This window comes from Nuphar pumila, chromosome 1, assembly GCF_984573655.1.
Source record: "Nuphar pumila chromosome 1, dmNupPumi1.hap1.1, whole genome shotgun sequence".
Lineage (NCBI taxonomy): Eukaryota > Viridiplantae > Streptophyta > Magnoliopsida > Nymphaeales > Nymphaeaceae > Nuphar > Nuphar pumila.
This window is the reverse complement of record NC_143249.1, coordinates 16148583-16168785: the sequence shown is the minus strand read 5'-3', so window position 1 is coordinate 16168785 and position 20203 is coordinate 16148583. Positions and strand designations below refer to the sequence as shown.

The following is a 20203-nucleotide window of genomic DNA, read 5'->3' as shown; positions in this document are numbered from 1 at the left end:
TGTATTAGTCTTACAACAACTTTATTGTCACAATATAGTTGAACTGGATCTTTTGGAATGTCCAATCTCAACTCATTTAAGAAACAAATTTTCTACACACCAAATGTGACCGCCATGTTACAGGCTATATATTGAGCTTTCTAGGTATGTTGTGCCACACACCCTTGTTTCTTGCATGACTATGCAATTGCCCTACCTCCTAACATAAATACATAACCATAGATAGACTTTGCTTCATCCCTATCACCAGAAAAGTCAACATCTGAGTATCCTACAAGCTTTAAACTATCTGACTGATAGCATAGCTTAAGTTCCTTAATTTCCTTTAGATATCAAAAAATTTTCTTCACTGCTTCCTAGTGAGAGAGCCCAGTGTTACTTTGATATCTACTTACTAGACTTACATCAAAGCTTAAGTCAGATATAGTACAAAATATTGTATACAACAGGCTTCCAATTGCTTAAGCATAAGAAACATTCAACTTTTTTTGTCCATCCTTTGGACAGTCATTATTACTTAGCTTTTGACCCTTTACTACAGGAGTACCTTTTGCCTTGATACTTTTCATTCTAAATTTCTTTAGAATGTGGTCAAAATATTTTTCTTGACTCAGACATAACAATCTCGATTTTTTATTTCTGTGGATTTTAATTCCAAAGATATATGATGCCTCACCTGTATCATTCATTTCAAATTGAGAACTTAATCATGATTTAGTTATATTTATTATATCTATGTCATTTCCTGTAATTAATATATCATCAATATAGAGGGATAACACAATAAACTTACTCTCACTTTTCTTGGCATATACACAGTGATCCAAACTATTTGCCTCATAACCCAATTTGGTTATAGCATTATGAAAAGTCAAATACCACTGTCTTGGTGATTGCTTAAGTCGATACAAGGATTTATTTAACTTGTATACTTTATCTTCTTGACCTTTAATTTCAAAACCTTCTGGTTACTGCATGAAAATAATTTTATTTAATTCACCATTTAAGAAGGTTATTTTCACATCCATTTGAAATAGGTCAAGATCAAAATAAGCTACCAATGCCAAAATAATACGAATAGATGTCAGTTTGGCTACATGAGAGTAAGTTTTTTCATAATCAATCTATTCTCATTGAGTATAGCCTTTTGCTACTAATCTAGTCTTAAATATATCAATAGATCCATCTGCCTTGAGTTTTTTCTTAAAAACCCATTTGCTACTAATTACCCTATATCCATTAGGCAAGGTAGCTAGTTTTGAAACTTCATTCTTTTCTATGGAGTCCAACTCATCTTTTATTGCTTTCTTCTGGAGTTTAGACTCATTAAAAATAATTGCATCTTCAGAACTAAAGTTATCAAGAGTTTCATCCAAATCTATGGAATAACATAATTCCTCGCCCAAGAATGTATAATAATCATTCAAATACGATGGAGGAGTTCTTGTTCTGTTCTATCCAGTTACTGGTTGTGAAGTTTGTTCATTATTTACAACTGGATCATTATGCTCTAAATCTTGAGTGGGTATCCCAAGATAATTTATGATATTCAAAAAGACATTATCATCTTCAGGATCAAAAACGCTTTTTTGAGTTTTCAAGAATTTTACCTCTCTATTCTCTATAAATCTTTTTTCAGGATTATATAGTCGATATCTCTTTGATCTCTTTGGGTATCTCATGAAGATGCATTTGATAGTTTCACTATCTAACTTATATCTCATTTTACTAGGAATCAACACATGAGCAGGTGACCCCACTTTTGTAAATAACTCAAGTCTGACTTCCTATCAGTCCATAATTCATGGGGAGTAAGCTCTATAATCTTAGAAGGAACCATATTTAAGATATACATGGCAGTGCAAATTGCTTCTCCTTAGAATTTTTTGAGAAGATTTGCATGTACCAATATAGATCTTGTCATATCCATTAAGGTTCTATTCCTTTATTTTGCTACACCATTCTGTTGTGGCATATAAGGCATCATTGTATGAGGAGTTATATTATTATCAGTACAAAAGGTCTTAAACTCATTAGAGTTATATTTACCTCTTCTATTAGATCTAATAACCTGATTTTTTCTTCCTAGTAATCCTTCAACTTCATGTTTGTATGCCTTAAACTTTTTTAGAGCTTCTGATTTCTTAAAAATTAGGTATATGTATCAATACCTAGAGTAATCATCTATAAATATGATGAAACATAATTTTCTTTCATGTGTTTCTACGATTAAAGGTCCACAAATATCTGTGTGTATCAGAACTAACAAATCACATGACCTACTTTCCTTAGAAAAATGTTTTCTTGTCGTTTTTTCTAATATGCATGGTTCACATTTTTTAAATTCTATATTTTTAAGGAACGATAATAATCTCATGCAAATTATTCTTTTTATTTTATTGACATTTACATGCCCTAACCTTAAATGCCATAAATATGCATCTACATTAAATGCACAATCAATATAACCAGAAATATTCATTGCATTACTTGTAGAAGGAGTTACATTAAGATGAAAAAGACTATGGTCAACATCATAGCGACCCCTGAGATTCACTTTTTCATCTTTTTCAGTAGTGACCTTGTCACTCCGAAAGCAAATTTTGAAGCTCTTTTTAGCAAAATCTTCCACTGCTAAAAGATTTCTTCTCATGAAAGGTACATAAAGTACATTTGTTAGTAAGAGATTTGTCTCTTCTACCTAAAGCATATAGGTCCCTATTCCGACCACATCACTATAGGTGTTATTTCCCATATACATCTTATGATCTTCAGGCTTTAACTCCTTCATTTCTACAAGTCTTTCTTTTGTCTTAGACACATGTTACGTCACCCTTCAATCTATCCACCACCCTTAGAGATAACTATCTGCGATCAATGATTCAGATACAGTGCACACTAATTCTCTTTCTCCATTTATTTGCTTTTTTGGAGTCTTTTTCTTGGTTCTATTTGGATAATTATTTTTAAAATGCCTAACTTTTTCACAAGAGAAACATGCTTCCCTGATTGTAGTCTTGGAGTTCTTGGTTAATTTGCACTGAACGTTTCTTATTGAATTTATTCTTCTTAAATTTTTTGAAGAATGTGCCTTTAGGCTTGAACTTGTGAGAATTTGCTGGAAAGGATTCTTGAGTATTCATAACTTCTCCCTTTTTATCTTTTAACATGTGCTCTTGCTCAAGAGCTAATTGCAGAGGAAGCTATGTTAGAGTAAGGCTTTTCTGGTTTAACCTCATGGCAATCAACACCATCTTCCATGTTGGAGGAAGGCTATTTAATATGGTAGAGATTTGCATATGCTTGGGAATATCATTTCTTGCTATGGCTAAGTTCTTAGCAATTACCAGCATTCGATTCACATGATCGACTACATTATCTGACTCTTTCATTCTGCAAGAATTATACTGCTCTAGAAGAAGTTGAATGTGGGTTTCTAAAGTCATATCATACTTTTTCTTGACTTCTTTCATCATTCTCTTCGCAGTGTCAAAATCTTTAAATACTCGGATAAGGTCATCTTGCATAAATGTTAGAAGAGTTTCTCGAGCAAGTTGATCATCTTCAATAAAGTCGTTATAAGCTTTCTTCTCTTCTTCAGTTGATTTATTAGTTAATGAAGATTTCACATTGTTCAATATGTATAGGGTCTTATTATGTGTCAATAGATATTTCATTTTTCTTCTCCACATTCTAAAATTTATTCTATTGAGTTTTTCAATTTTGGACAACTCAGTCATGACTATTCGATTTACTATTTTCTTAATTATAAATAAATATAAGAATTAATAAAGTATATTCTAACTAATATTTGTATATATAACAAGTTTTAATCCTTCTAAACTAGTTTATCATGTAATATGATCTTTAAGCATGCAATAAACTCACAAAAATTGTTAAATTTAAGTACTTTTTGACAAAGATCAGTAACAAGTGATTTTCTGAAACTCAGAACCACTTTTATATAATTTTAGAAAGTATTTAAGAGAGATTCTGTGTAAACAAAATCATAGAAACCTGTTTCTGCAACCTTTGAGTTTATCAAAAAGATAAACCTCTTTTCTGCAATTTCCAGAAAGGCAAAAGCCTTTTTAAGGAAAAACAAAAATAGAAACCTCAAAATTTTTTTTTATAGTTAAACAAAAAAGTTTAATCCTCTTTCTATAATTTCAAAAAAGATCAGTGCCTTTTCAAAATTATGAAAATTTTTAAAGTAATCATAAAAGAAAAGAACCACTTTTTTGCAATTTTAGAAAAGTCAAATACGAGTTTTTCTATTTTTTAAGAAAAGTAACCCCTTTTTAGAATTTACAATAAATTTAAGGTTTAATCTGATTTTTTTAATATAAAAGGGTTATACGTTATAACGAAAAGGGGAAAAATAGATTAGGGTTTCCCCTTTTCATTTTCTCTTAACCTGCTTTCAGAAAACCGTCGTTGGGTAGCGCCGAGCGACGTCAGTTTTTCAATGACCTCCTCTGGCCTATCCAAAGATGCCCCGGTAAGCAGACCCTTTCTCCTTCCTCTTTTTTTCTGTTTTTTTTGTTTGCCTCTATCGACAGACCAAGATGTTGGTCAGGCGGCAGCTCACGGCGTTTGCCTCTGACGACTACACAAGACACCCGACTTCCTATCGGTGCTGGAGTGGACGTTACTTGCACGGTGATGTCCCAACAGAGTAGCATGCACTAGCATTAGACCAACGTTTTGCCAACCACAAAGTTTTGGGTTTTTCGGCAGTGACCCTAAAGAATGGAGGAAACCACTAAAACCCGATTTAGGGGTGCGCAAGTTCAACGTTGGCTAGAGTCAGTCCAACGATAATTTTTTTTCACTAATCAAACATTATGGGCCTGTGTTGCCGAATACAACTCCACTGATTTCTGGTGATAGGTCATAACGATCGCCGTTTACTAGAATATATACATACATATATATATATATATATAATTTAGAAAAAAATGTACCCTTATAAATCGAGTTTTTTCAAACAGAAAAATCTCACTGACCTTAATCGCTTATTTTTCTTGTTTAAATTGTTTGTTTTTCTTTTCTCGACGATGCAAAAGATACCAGCATGCACACTTTCACCGATAGGGATCTGTCAAACCCGCATAACCCGCACAAGAGAAAGGCACAACCCCTCCCTGTCTCCCTGTGCCTCCCCCTCTTGTCGGAGCCAGAACAACCCCCTCTTGCCGGAGCCAGAGCCAGAGAGTGGGTGCTGAGCACCCCCCTCTTTCCCTCTCTCTGTCCTCTCTTTCGACAGGGGAGGGGCGCCACCCCTCTTTGTTTCCCTGCACCTCCCCCTCTTGTTGGAGCTGGAGCAGCCCCCTCTTGCCAGAGCCAGAGTCGGAGCCGAAGTGAGGGTGCCGAGCACCCCCCTCTTTCCCTCTCTCTGTCCTCTCTTTCGACAGGTGAGGGGCGCAACCCTTCCCTGTCTTCCTGTTGCGACAGGGGAGGGTGATACCCTTTTTGCCCTCTCTTTTTGACAGAGGAGGGCGCTCTGTCTCCCTGTTTCGGCAGGGGAAGGCGAGGCCATCCTTGCTCCTCTCTCTCTGTTTCGATGGATTGCTCGAAGGTGAATCCCCACCATCGAAGAGGAAGGATTGCTCGATGAAGAGGAAGAATCGAAGGGAATCCCGCACCGCTGCTACTTCCCCATCTTCACCCTTCTTTTCTCTTTCACTATTCAAGTTGTCTGCACATCGTCATCAAACAACAAACATTTGGATCCTAACATTTGAGTATGGTCTAAACAAACGTTGGACTTGGAACAGTTGTTACGGAACGAACAAAACCAATGTTTTGTTCCATTCTTTTTGTTCATTTCGTCCAACCCTGGACAAACCATCAAACATACCCGTAAGGAACACATTTCATACAACATTGTTCATTTCTCTTGAGGAGATGCTGAGTTCAAGTAGTTTCTCTTTATGAGATTTTATGGTAAGACGACTACATGGGTTCCACACACCAGATCCGACCAATAGGATATTGGCTAAGAAGATTGAGAATTAGATTTAGATTCAGATGGAGAGAGCACAATACCAGATGAAAAAATTCAAGTCACACTATTTTGAGAAAATCACATAGGAGAACATGTTTTACGTGGTTCGGTGTATTATGACTTACGTCCACCAAAAAACTCACTCTCTAAACCCTAAACCCCAAAAACAGAGGGAAATGCCTTCATTCAAATAATCACATACAATCGAAAATTTTCTTATTTGATTAAGTCTTTCTTCAGTACAATCAATCTTGAGAAGGACTCTACAATACATAAGCTACTTGGGATCTATACAAGACGGGTTTCCTTGGTGGAGAGGAGTTTGATTGGGTCTCCCACCTAGAAGTGACTTCTTCTAGTCAAGAGTTTCAAGGATCCTGTATTTGGATCTAGATCAGTTGAACACAGGGCATGATTCATTTCTTTCACACACCCGCTCAAGCCAATCTCTTTGAAATTAAGCTTGTTTATAAATTGATTGAACTTTGGTCCATATAGAGGTTTGATGAGGATATCAGCCACTTGATTTTATTAAGAAATAAATATATTTAGTCCAGGTATGAAATACAGGATTTACTGCTATATATGTTGCACCCAGATTGTCACACCACAAATTAGTAGCTTCTTTAGATGTCACCCAGCTTTGCCAGCAACTACTTGAGCCAAATAAGATGAGAAATCGCTCCAGCTACTGCTTTATATTCAACTTCTGTTGTGAAGCTAGCAATTGTACGTTGTTTGGTGGAGCTTTTAACTCATGAATTTGTAGACCCATATTTAAGATCTCTTTAAGATATCTCAAAATTTGCTTAACGAGTCCAGTGGTCTTTTGCTGGTTTATGCATAAACTGACAAACTTTATTAACTGAGTAGGCTATATTAGGCCGAGTGAAGGTGATGTACTGTCAGGATCCAATGATGCTTCTTGTTGCATCCTTTAAGACTATACCAACATGTTTAGAAAGAATCACATTAAGTGCAATAGGAGTAACCATAGGTTTGCAGTATGTCATGCTTGTTTTAATCAATAGATCTAAAATATATTTTCTTAGGCACAACACTACTTTCTAGGATTCATGAACTACCTCAATCCCAAGAAAGTAACGAAGAAGGCTCAAGTCTTTGATAGAGAATTTATTGCCAAAATTATTATCAATAACCTGTCTAACATTCTCATAAGAGTACCTTGTAATAATAACATCATCAACATGTATGAGAACAATCATATTAAAACCACTCTTGTGACAAATCAACAAGGATGAATGGGCCGTTGACTCAACAAACTCCACCTTTTTTAAGTATACACGAAGTCTCTCAAACCATGTTCGATGAGCTTATTTTAATCCATAGATAACACAATTAAACTTACATACAAAATTAAAATGTCTCTTATCCTCAAAACTAAGAGGTTGACTCATATAAATTTCTTCTTTTAAAATATTATGCAGAAAACCATTATTAACATCTTACTCGTGAATGAGATATCTTAAGCTGACAACAATCGATAAAACCATTCAAACTGTTATGGGTTTAATGATAGAGTTGGAAGTTTCAAAGTAGTCGATCGACTCTTGTTGACTATATCCCTTGACTACTAGATGTGCTTTATATTGAACTATGGTTCCATCTAAAATTCTTTTGATCTTATAGATTCACTTACACCCAACAAGATTTGAGGTTTTATTTTGGTGAAGAGATTTGATTTCTTCTTTCATTACATGATACTATGTGGCCAAAGGAAGAGGGTTATTGATTTTCTTGACTTGTCCTAGGAATAAAAATAATATGGGTTTTAATGTACCATCCTAGGACTTAGTAACTATACGATGGGTCCTAAAAGGCGCAAGACTTGAGAGAACAGTAACAGAGTCGGTGCTTAGAGGTAGGAGTTCGGTCACAATACAATCACTTGTAGGACTACATTGGTAAGACGACTTAAGAGGTACCACGGTTTCAAAAGTGAACACATGGGATTCAACTGATAACACAGTTTCAATGTGACTGGGCAACAGTATTGGGTTCATAGGTGGAATCTCTTGTGCAGTTTTAGTGGAAGTAAGATTATGGATGGGTCCAAGTTTCTGATTCTGTATCCACTTGGACACTTCGTGCATGGTAACAAGCTCTTTCTTCTCAGCATAAAGAAATTTTCTTCTGTGTTGTGTTCAGCTAATCCAGATCCAAATACAGGATCCAACGTGGGTATAGAGTCCCACATGATTCTCAACAGTGGAAAGTCTCTTATTGAAACTCCTGATCAAATGAAGTCATTTCCAGGTGAGACTGCCTAACCGCAACTTGCCTTTCAAAAAAAACAAATTCACATTCAGGTTGGATATTGGACAAAATCTGATCCTTGACATCCCTACCCACAACCACCACATCCTTTTTCCCAGCATCATGGCACCTTCCAGCTATAATGGTGAAAGAAAACCCCAAGTTGAATGATACACAAAAGAGGTAAGCCTGATAACTTGATGGCAGAATTGCAATAACAAAATGATTTTTTGTTTTTTCGATATTTTATGGAGGAGAAACCTCAGTTAAGGTGGTGGGCTCAAGAGAGATCGATGATCTGTCGTACTGCACACCCTCAAGTGGTTAAAACCCCTCGACTGCCTCCATTGCCTATGAGACTACTGCTTCAGCCTCAAGGAAAGGGACGTGCAGTCTGAGTATCAAACTCATGACAATGTCTTAAGCCAACCCACCTAGCCAGATGTGCGGAGCCCTTGTGGTTTGTAATAGGTCTTCCTTACAAAAATAGAAATTTTCAATGCATTTCGACTTCACATAGTTCACACGGTTTGGAATCATATGGGGCAAAGAATCTGAACCTTCTCAACCAAGATTAGGAACTTCTTTCATAGTTTCCATAATAATCTTGCTGCTAATGTAAAGGCAGGGCCTGATGATTGAAATCAATAAACAAACCAAAATGTGCAAACAAACCACACAAGATTATCATGCTCTACCCAATGAAATTTAATTCGCAACTAATGGCTTCCATTTTAGTGAATTAGTTAAGTGGCTAATTGCAGAATACTTCCTTTTGGTTAGGTATATTTTCTGAGACTGATGGCTCCAATCCAACTCAAACTTGAAGCAGAAAACAAAATTCACAAAAGGTAGTGGAGGACACATTTCCGATTGGAGATGCAAATCATCCCCAGAAACGCTAGCATCACCAAGGTTTCAACAATAAGGCTATGTTTGGAAGCCTTGCATCGAGATGGAAACAATATTTCCATGTGTTACCAAAATATGGTTTTGCCAAAATGTGGTGTTGAGGATGGAATTGCCAAAAACATCCTCTTGTGAACGGTACTGAAAATGTTGGGGCTGCCAACTCCATTCCCCAAGGCAGTGTTTTTGCAAAAACACTGCTCCCAAACAGCAGAGAGAATGAGAATAATGGAGGAAACTGTCACACCTCTGATTCAAGGCTCCCAGACAGAGCCTAAACATCAACCTCTTGCTTCAGTGGCTATGAACACAAACAAGCTAACAGAAGCACAACAATCCAAAGGTTCAAGTGCGTATTAACTACTTTATAGTCATGCCTGATTACCTTAGGTTCAAAGGAAAGGAAAAGAACATCCAAGCTAGAGAGGAATGGGAAGTTTTCAGAGTATTCTTCCATAACAAATGTCCTGCTATTTCTAGAGTAAATGTCTAAATGATTCTAAAAACCTTAATTGTTCAAAGAACATCAAGTCTAGCTTTTGAACTTGACAGATAAAGAGAAAATAAAGACCATGAAAAGCAATAACTCTTCAGTTACCATGTATGGATGTTCAGCATTCAGTGATGCGAAAAGAGAAGATAATGAAGAAATTGCTCAGCAGAGAAAGACATAAGATCTAGTGTCATGACAGAAGGGAATGATTAATTTTATGAGATTCTCATAGAAAATTCCTGAGTTTCTGAAGACTGGACACAGGAATTGAGTAACAATGGACCATGCAAGTCCCATAAATTCGGAGTGCTCAAATTACCTATACAAAATCAATTCCATGGTTTTTCCTAAGCTCCTGAAATCATCCTGCCTCCTTAGTTTTTCCTAAGCTCCTGAAATCATCCTGCCCAGGCATAGCAGCAGAATACAAATGTAGCCCAATAGTTCCATATAACATCCCTCCATGAAGGAAAAGAAGAAAACCAGCACAATTCAGTTGCATCATATACCGCATGTTGCTGTAAGAGAGTAAGAAATACAAGTAACTAATGGCAAAATTTGAGGTTTTGATAAAAGCTCACACCCTGTGCTCTCAAAGCAGACACTCCACACTTCATTGGCTTTTCTATTCCTCAAAACCCTTCAATAGAAAATGCTTGACTCAAGGCTAGATATGTGTATTGGACAGGAGATGTTAGACAAGCAACACGATTTTGAACAAAGGCCATGTACAAAAGAAGTAAAAAACAAAAACAAAAAAATAAAGCTTTTAACATACTCCTGTTTATCAAAGAGGAGTCATTTTTAAACTAACATGAAATACTCCTTCAAGGAAATATTAAAATATGGTGAGAGCATCTGAATGATCTTACTTAAGAAGAGATAAGAGGGCAATAGACATTTTAGCATATACCATTTGCATCTGATTCATTGCAAGAAACCAATGTTCTATAAAGGATGTCTGGCATGCATAGAATGTACACAAACACATTAAAATGACGTGTTATAGTCATATAAGTATCAATTCATGCAATAAACCAATGTTGTATGTATTGTACCAGTACAATACATATCGTTACTATGAGGAATATCGATACGATATACACTCGTATCGCGATGCAAGTCTATATCGTACGATACAGAGTCAATGCATTTTAAAAAAAGGCCGAATCATAAATTTTAAATTTTGGGTTTTAATGACTTCTTAAGGGCCAGCTCTCTTATTTGTTTAGAAGTCATTAGAGAGGTATCCACGTACCCAAGAACTCGTGAGAGCGATTTGTGGACCGATCCATGTGCAAGAGAGAGGATTTTTGCGGTTTGCTAAAGTAAAAGTGCATTTCCACCATTTTTGCACTCAATGAAGTAATTTAAGGCAAAAAATCTTTATTATGAGTAAAATTACAAAGTTACCCTCCAAAGTTGAATCCATGAAAATTAGAGATTTATATCAAGATAGAAATCAGACTCCACACTCCAACAAAGATGGCCGCAAATGATCCAACATGCCAATGGGGTACTAAAGTAATGAGTGAAAACCAATTGAAAATCGAGTGCAACTATTGCAATAATATTTTTGTTTATGTAATATGAAAGTATGAGTCTTGTGGCATGTTATTAATTGCAAGATATTTAATATTTTGCATTATTCTTATGAGATAGTTGATGTTTGATGATGTCTTATGTAGCTCATAGAGACATAAATGCTTCGTATGTGATTTTATGGTTGTATTTTGTGCAATTCATTATTGTTTCATGTGCTATGAGTTTTTTTAGATTTTTTTTTAAAATTTTTGCTAGTTTTTTTCTGATTTTTCATGATTTTTTGAATTTGTTGAAATGTTTTATTAAAAAATTTAATTTTATACGATACGAATCTTATTTTGGGCTCGCCCGGTATGGGTAACGATACAATACTTACAACCTTGCAATAAAATTAGGTAACTGCTTTTCATTTTATACCTTTTATTATATATGCCGCACTGAATCTCAAGTTAAATAGGTTAGGGATAAACCAATGAGAACAAAAAGCAAGATAAATCTTCCTTTAACATATGTGATAATGTATGAACAATTAATCATGCAATAGCAGGCATGTAACTATCTCATCATTATTGCACTTATCATTTTGCATAATGTGCATAAATTTAGGTGGAGAAGTTGCCAAAAGAATTACAGTGTTGCTAAAAAAGAAAATGAAAACAGAACATGCTCTAAATATTCAAGGTATCAATGAAGATATGGCATGTAAACATGAGTGATGCAATAGAACCAGTTTATGTTTACCTTTGAAGAAGCCAAAATGGGATAGCAATAAGACGGCGGTAGTCAAGTGGTCCAGCATAGTGGGGAAATAATGTAAAGCCAAGTGAAGCAAGTATGAAGCAGCCAAAATGTTTTTTTTTTCCTATAAAACATTAACCGCTTGAGGTCCTCATTGTGGAGACAAGATGGCAGTCAGCCAGTCACTGCAAATGGAACCTTTTGACTTTTGAGGTAATCATTTAGTGTATTCACCTAGAGATGTTGGAGTGTAGACCTGTTCATCCTGGGCACAAAGGGGTCCTTGCAATCTTGGATGTCTCTTATCTCCGAATAATGTTATCATTTGGAATCAGAGCAAACCTACAGTAACACATAAGTTGATGTGGACCAATTGCTAGCTATGCTTTCTTTGGTAGAGTTAGGTGAAACAAGACTGACAAATGACTAGACCTTTTTGTGTTAAACTTACAGCACAGATTCCAAACCAACTGGTCAATCCATGTGCCATGCTATATGGATTTTGGTGCATATAAAAACTCAGTAAGTTTAACATGAAGTTGGAAAATACAGTTTCAGATGAAGTTATTTATGCCAATTTTATTTCTTCTTCTTGTGAGACTGAGAAAGGTTGAAAGAAATAACTTGAAGTGCTAACTGATGCAGTATTGCTATAATATCTAATGTAAAAACTGTTACCACCGGAGTGCTGCTGATGCTCCTCCTACTACTACTACTATGAAAGGTTGTGATTGTTTCATTACTGTGTATCAATTATCACTATCTTGTGGATTTTGGGGAAGGTTGTCACCAAAACATAAATATAGTCTGGATCTCTGCGGGTTGCGTTTAGTGCTAGGGCTAGGTACTTTCCTATAAGGTGGCAATCCTGCTAATAAACTTCCGTTATGGTCACTTGTGAAGAGAACAGTCGCTACGTGCATGTTCTCCTGCAATGTAATACATTTCCAACTGTATGGGGAGGACAGTTCCATAATGATTAAACTTTATTTAGGATACAGGAGAAGAAGTCAATACATACTTGCAGCATGTGGGGAAATGCTTTCATTTGGCAATGAGATAGCAATATACTAGAATATGCTTGCATAAATGTTGTTTCAACTTTTTTATAGAAAAAAATTCAATTGCATTTCCATGGAAGAGAAATGGTTGATATACCTTTATATCAATGTTTTTAATTTTACATGTACATCAAAAAAATAAATAAATAATGAATAGGCATGTGTACTTATCATATACATATAATATGGCTACAATAACATTACGTAGGTCTTTGCAGTTACTATGATTAAAGTGCAAGAAATTATAAGATTGAGCTCAACCAACGAATGGGATGGTGCTATATTGAATACACATCAAATATGCAATCAATGCTTCAATTCCTTTTTGAGTTTGTTCATTACAGATTAAAAGTTGACATGTTTCAGCTTAAAACTGGATTGCCTGTGGGCCAGATGTTTAAGAATACAACAAACTGGATTCACTTTTCAAAGTAAAGAGAATGACACAAATGGGACAAGATTGTTGAGCCTATCTAATACAAAATTCAGTAACTTTTATGCAGTCATTATAATATATCCGAGAGCCCATTCATAGGAAAAAGCAAAGGAAAAACATATTATGACAACCAACTTGAAAAACCAACCTTAACTAAGAATCGATTGGGAGGACTCATTGATATAGAATTGACTAAAAACCGCACAAAATAAAATAATGAAACAAATAAAAGTAAACCCTCAGCAGCAAGAAGATTTGTTCTCCTCTGACCCTTCCTTCTGGCCATCGACAAGGCTCACCCTGTTCATAGATAATTCTTTCTTGTAAGTTTCAGAATTCAGGACCTTTCTACTCATATTGCTGTAGATCTCCTTGACGACAATCTCAAAAGCCGCTTTGACATTTGTTGAATCTAATGCAGAGGTCTCCATGAAGAACAACCCTTCTTTCTCAGCGAGCTCCTTCCCTTCCTCCACGGTCACATCCCTAATACTCTCTAGATCACACTTATTCCCAACCAAGATTCTTGACACTGTAGTATCCGAATGAGCTGCATGTGTTTCACACAGACCAACAAAATCAAAACAAACACGTCAAAGAACTAAAACTTACAGATCTAGAAAAGCAAAAGATTCACTAAACCCATCAATTCAACTTTCTGAATCCTTTGTTCTTTATTGACTTTGTAAAGAAGAAAATCGAATATCATAAGTGAAAGAAGAAACATATGGATAGTTTTCTCACAAGAAAACTGAAATTGATTCTCGTGCTGTTTCTGATCCACCAATTTACAAGAAATCTCAAAGCTCAAAATCAAGCACCAAACTCCTAGAAAAACGCAATGTTTTAAAATCAATCATGGACATAAATCATCATAGACTACCAACTCCGATGCCCTTAACGAATGACCTAATTAATTAAATTCGTTAAAACCCCATATAACAAAAAGAACAAAAAAATCAAACTAAGAGATCTCTCAAAATTCAATAAAGAAAAAAAGGAAACAAATCAAATGAATGTAGACCACAGAAACCACAGAAATGAGTTCCCATACAAACCATGGGGATCAATTCTCACTGACCTTTTTCATTGAACAATAATTTCCACAAAGAGTAACTCCAGAGAGTAAACAGAAACCAACCAAGAATGCTTTGCACTACAAAATAAACATGTAAAATCCAAAAAGCGTGACAGGAAAGCCGACCCAAAACCCAAATCAAAATCACAAATTTCCCAATCCCTTAGAAAAAGAAGGAAGAGGACAGAGGCAGGGGAAAACCATACTCTTGAGCTCCTCAAGCCATCGATCGATGTTGTCAAAGGTGGTCCTCCGGGTGATGTCGTAGACGATGAGGGCGCCGACGGCACCCCTGTAGTAGGCGGAGGTGACGGCCCTGAACCTCTCCTGGCCGGCTGTGTCCCAGATTTGGGCCTTCACCTCCCTCCCCTCGATTTCCATGCTCTGCGTCTGGAATTCCACCCCGATGGTCGCCTTCGAGTTCGCGTTGAACTCGTTCCTCGCGAACCTTGACAGCAGGTTCGACTTCCCCACCGCCGAGTCACCTATGATCACGACCTTGAACAGGTAGTTCTCCCCCTCGTCTCCCTCCATCCTTGCCTTTCTTCACCTCCACGCCCCACCGTCCCAACAAAACCAAATTCAGATCACCCACTATGGGCTCTCTTCTATTCTTGGTGGTGGACCTTATTCTTGTTTCAGATTGCTTATTTCTCTTTCAGAGTCTCTGACCCTGCTGGTGGTGAGTGGAAATCTTCTAAATCGAGAGAGAGAGAGAGAGAGAGAGAGAAAGAGAGAAAGAGAGAAAGAGAGAGAGATTAAAAATTACCAGCTATCATCGAAGGAGTTATTTCGCAGACCGAAGCGTAATTAATTGGATCGCCCACAATTAATTAATGGTTGGAAATGCCACATCGGTCAAACATTGTTTCCAGTTGAGCATTGCCATCATTTTCAGTGTGGGATGGACATACAAAAGATCTCTCTCTCTCTCTCTCTCTCTATGAAGAAAGAAATCCATGGAAAATCAATCACCGTGAGAGGTGGAGCCGACAATACGCAATGAGAGGGAGGGGGAGTCTCTCGCGTCAAATGGTAGGCACCAAAACGCGTGGGTGAAAGAGATCTCTGCCCGCATTTCACGCTCGTTTGTGTCGTAAAGTACATAACGGAATACTGTGATCGGCGCTATTTTTAGCTTGATTGGGGTCACAACGATGTAAACGGCGATCTATTTGCGCCAAGACAGGTGAACTATCAAGAACAAAATCGATTTCTAGATCCGTTTAAAATTCAATTTGGATCTAATAGATCTGTAAGTGGCAAATATTTTACACTACATAATAAACCACAGAGATCGTATTTGTAGGGTTCAATTCACAAAACATGTAATGTGACATCACAAACTGACATGGTTAAACTTTTTAAAAATTATACAGTGGTTTTATTGGGTTGTATGTCATTTTTAAATTATCAAGATTTTTCATGGATTCTCCATCAGGCACAAGAGAGCCGAAAGTAATTCAACATTACCATGCAGGAAGATCAACAAAATGTTGAACCCATGAACTGAACAAGAACAAAAGCCAAAACAAATAAAAAAAGCACAAGAGAAAAGAACATTAGACAGATAAAATGGGCTCACGCCAGAGCCGCTTGCCCAGATTGGAACAAAGGATAGGTAGCATCAGCAGGAGGGAGTGGAAGATCACTAAGATGCATACACAAGATCGCATAAACATCTACCAAAATTTTATCCACCAGGTTTTGAATGTTAACTCGAATATGACGAAAATGAGCATCGTTTCACGCCATCCAAACAAACCACCAAGAGGTAAGCAACCACGTCCGCCAGATGAACCTCTACCTCTTGCTACAAACCGGCCCCATCACGTCGTTACATACCAAAGTTAAATTTACCTACTATATTAAAAGTTACCTAAAATTAAACTATACATAATCCTTAAATGTAGCATGCATAAAGAGACTAGAAAATCCTATGGAGATGCGAATATTTATTATTTATTAAAAATCACTAAATTAGATAAAGTATAGATAGTTTTTAAAGTTACCAAATTTCAATGTCTAAAAAGCCTGAGATACATTTGGTTCTTTCTAAATCCTATTTGTGAAGAAGTCATATCCAGTGTGCTCTTGCTATAGTTTAGTAATCTTACTTTTTTTTATCCACTGTAGTAGTCTCTTCAACCCTGAAGGGGGTGAGATGAAGTAGATTTGGTTATGATTATACTGAATAGTGATCCTTAGTTTTTTGGAGCAAAGAAGAGCACGTAAGTATTATTTCTTTCAATATCACATGTAGCAAATTTAGTTTTGGATTCTATTAATTATCTTTCTTGATTTGAATTGAGGGTCATTTTCCTATATTGCCCATGTATCAAGACAGGCGCCGTTGTCCAGTAAAAAAAATTAAAAAAACATGATATTTTAAAAAATATTTAAATAAATGGCAATTTCTGAAAGCTGGCATAATCTAAGAAAAACATGCTCCTAGAGATGTAAACAGTTAGGTTGAAACCCTATACCCGACCCAAATCTGAGTCCATTAGGCTGGTTTGGTAGCCAAATCTGGATCTGATTAATAATGGAGTACAGGTTTGGCATTAAGTTTTTCATTCAAATCAGAACCCGAATCTAACTAAAAACCTGACAGGATTAAGTGTAAATACTGGGTTTTAAGCTAATTGAATCTGAGATTGGTTTTATCTTTCTTTCATCCAAATTTAAATATGAATCCGAATCTGAATCAAATTAAGCCAAACCTGATTAAGTGGGACGTGGTAATGCCCAGATCCAAACGGAATCCAAACCGTTTACATCATGATGATGATGCCTTCAACATATCACCTATAATGCATCATTAGCACACATTTTTATATTTTCTTTAGCAATTCTAAAACGAGAAAACGATCTTACTATACGGTAAAAATGACTGCTTCTTAAAATGCTTTACAATTTATGAAATTCGTCAAATGAACAATATTGTAGGTTCTCAGTTTTTTCTTGTCGCTTTTACCCATCACAAGTGCAAATTTTTTATTTTCACACGTCATGATGCTAAAATAATACACCCATAGAACTCTTTAATAAAATTGCATTTGAGGTTACAAAATTCTAAAAAAGTGCAAAATTCTAAATAATTTGCAAAACTGATCACGAGTTTTGTGCAAAAACCTGGAAAAATCATGAAATTTGAGAAAGTTTGATAATTATGAAATTGTTGACGAGTATCACATGAAGTATTATGAAATTCTAAAATATTTTTGAAAGTCAGATATTTCAAAATCTATTATTCTAATCGCACCTGTATTACGAAATTACTTTTTATTGCAAAATTTTGTCTTGTATAAATGATGTTTTATTTTACAACTTTTTTTTTATTCGGATGCCCTATTTTAGCAACGCCTAGCGTTCTTGTGGTCCTCAATCCTTTCGACGATCTTTTGACAACATTCAGGCGAACATTTCGGTGGATGACGACTTTGTGAAAATCCCTTATCAATTTGCCTATTAGTTTCTTTATTTTTTTCAGTTTTTTTTGTTTTCAACTCATATAAATGCATATATAGTTACTTATTTTTGTCTGTTGCTTGTCAATATTTGATGGTTTTTATTAATATTTATCTATGTTTGATTGAGGCTAGGGTTAATTATGCACAAGCATTGAATATGGGTTGGTTGTGTGGGGGTATTGTAGGTTGTTGGTTTTCAGTGTTGTTAACAGAATGATACGTTGTGTGGTTGATGTAGGTAGTTATGATGGCTGCTGATATGTTATTTGTAAATACTTTAGCATTGACCAACCCCTTTGGAGATCTATAATAGTATATAAAACAACAACTATAAAGAATTTGTAGCATTAATGTCTCAAAAAACTGAATATATGAAAGAGTTATTAGTCTTTTGGTATAAGTGCACTCCAAAATTAGATGATGAAGATATATGGATACATCTGTTGGACGACAATGATGTATAATCAATGTTGTATAAGAGTAACATTTACGTAATTGCTAGTAAAGCTACACAAAACATGGTCGGAAGTAATGTATAAGAATGGAATGATGAAAATCATGCGGATAACGTGCATTTATCTCAGCCACTAGCTATTGAGTTAACTCATCTAGCGAACATCTCATCGTTCTCAACAATTAATGATGAGAGGATCACTGCAAATGATGTAAAACCACTTGAATAAACAATGTAGAACCACTTGAACATCCCACCGTTCATAGGTTTTGCATGAAACTCGTGATGAGTTTCACAAATTGTTTTGATATTTGTAATTTTGTTTGATATTTTGCAACCTTAGATGCGATTTTGTTGAGGAGTTCCGTGGGTGTATTATTTTAGCATCATAACATGCGAAAATCGAAAATTCACATATGCGAGAGGTAAAAATGAAAAAAAAAATTGAGAACCTACGATATTGTCCATTCGATGAATTTTAATAAATTGTAGGGCATTATAGGAAACACATCATTTTGGCCATACAATACGGTCATTTTCAGTACTAAAAACACTTCTAAAGTTTCAACCTAATTAAAATATTCACAAAAAAAAAAATCTTAAACTGAGGTCATGAGAATATCCATGCTACATACTAGGGGTGGCAATCGGGTCGGGTTGGCGGGTCAGCATACCTCAACCCGAACCCGACCCGTTTATTAAACGGGTCGGCTGTGGCAAACACGAACCCGACCCGTTTAATAAACGGGTAACCCGACACGACCCGCCAACCCATTTAATAAATGGGTTGGGTCGGGTAAACGGGTTTTCAGGTTCGTGGGTCAGGTTGGCGGGTCGGGTTGGCGGGTTGACGGATCGGGTTGGCAGGTAGGCAGGTTGGCGGGTCGGGTTGACGGGTCGGGCAGACGGGTTGGCGGGTTGACCCACCCGCCTAACCCGTTTATTAAACGGGTCAGCCGGGTTGGCGGGTTGGCATACCCCCAACCCGAACCCGATCTGTTTAATAAACGGGTTACACGGGTCAACCCGTTTATTAAACGGGTTGGCTTAAGCCCAACCCGAACCCGCCTAAGAGGCGGGTTGGCGGGTCGTGTCAGAAATTGCCACCCCTACTACATACCATGCCGAACTATATGTCAATGTAACTTTAATTTGTTGGGTGTTGATTCAGTCTATTTGAAGGATGTATTTGTAGCATAGCTGTCTATCTATGGTGAGGTGTGGTACCTCTTCACCCATTGCTCGTTTTAACTTACTTTTTTGATACAATTTGATTGAATGCATTTCTTTAGGAAAAAAAAGATATAGCATTTTCGTTATTTTCTGGCAAATCTGACTCTAGAAATGTGGTCGGTATAGCCCACTTGCTAAGAGTATATTTACTAAAATTTTATCTTTTAAACCTATAATAAACCTACCCATGTGTCGGAATTAGGCGATTCAAGAGCTGATTTCAAAAGAATGCAAAGTACACCCTCATAGACATATTAAAGAATAACTCTATAAAATTTTGCTTCTTACAGAAGTTCTTTGGATTTACGAGAGAATCGTTTACGGTGGTTTGGACATATTCGGCGAAGGCCTAATGATGCTCAAGGTTGGAGAAATGGGAAAATATATTAGTTAAAAGAGGTTGGGGTAGGCCTAGGAAGACTTGGATGGAGATGATATGTAAGGATATGAATGCTTTGAACCTCACCGAGGACATGGCATTGGATAGAAATGATTG

General features: G+C 36.3%; 1 protein-coding gene across 2 annotated transcripts; it reads right to left on the bottom strand.

Annotated features, from left to right (window-relative positions):
- Positions 1-6375: 6375 nt before the first annotated feature.
- Positions 6376-15621, bottom strand: LOC149848124 (ras-related protein RABA5d-like). 2 transcript variants are annotated; one of them, XM_090020343.1, is made up of 3 exons: positions 14754-15617; positions 13814-14019; positions 6376-6719 (listed from the first exon to the last, which is right to left on the bottom strand). In XM_090020343.1, exons 1-3 carry the CDS (start codon positions 15079-15081, stop codon positions 6699-6701), a joined length of 555 nt encoding a protein of 184 aa, XP_089876469.1. In that variant the 5' UTR covers positions 15082-15617; the 3' UTR covers positions 6376-6698. The 2 variants fall into 2 exon arrangements, with proteins under 2 accessions (XP_089876469.1, XP_089876431.1); XM_090020305.1 differs by lacking the exon at positions 6376-6719 and having other exon boundaries at positions 13340-14019; positions 14754-15621.
- Positions 15622-20203: the final 4582 nt, after the last annotated feature.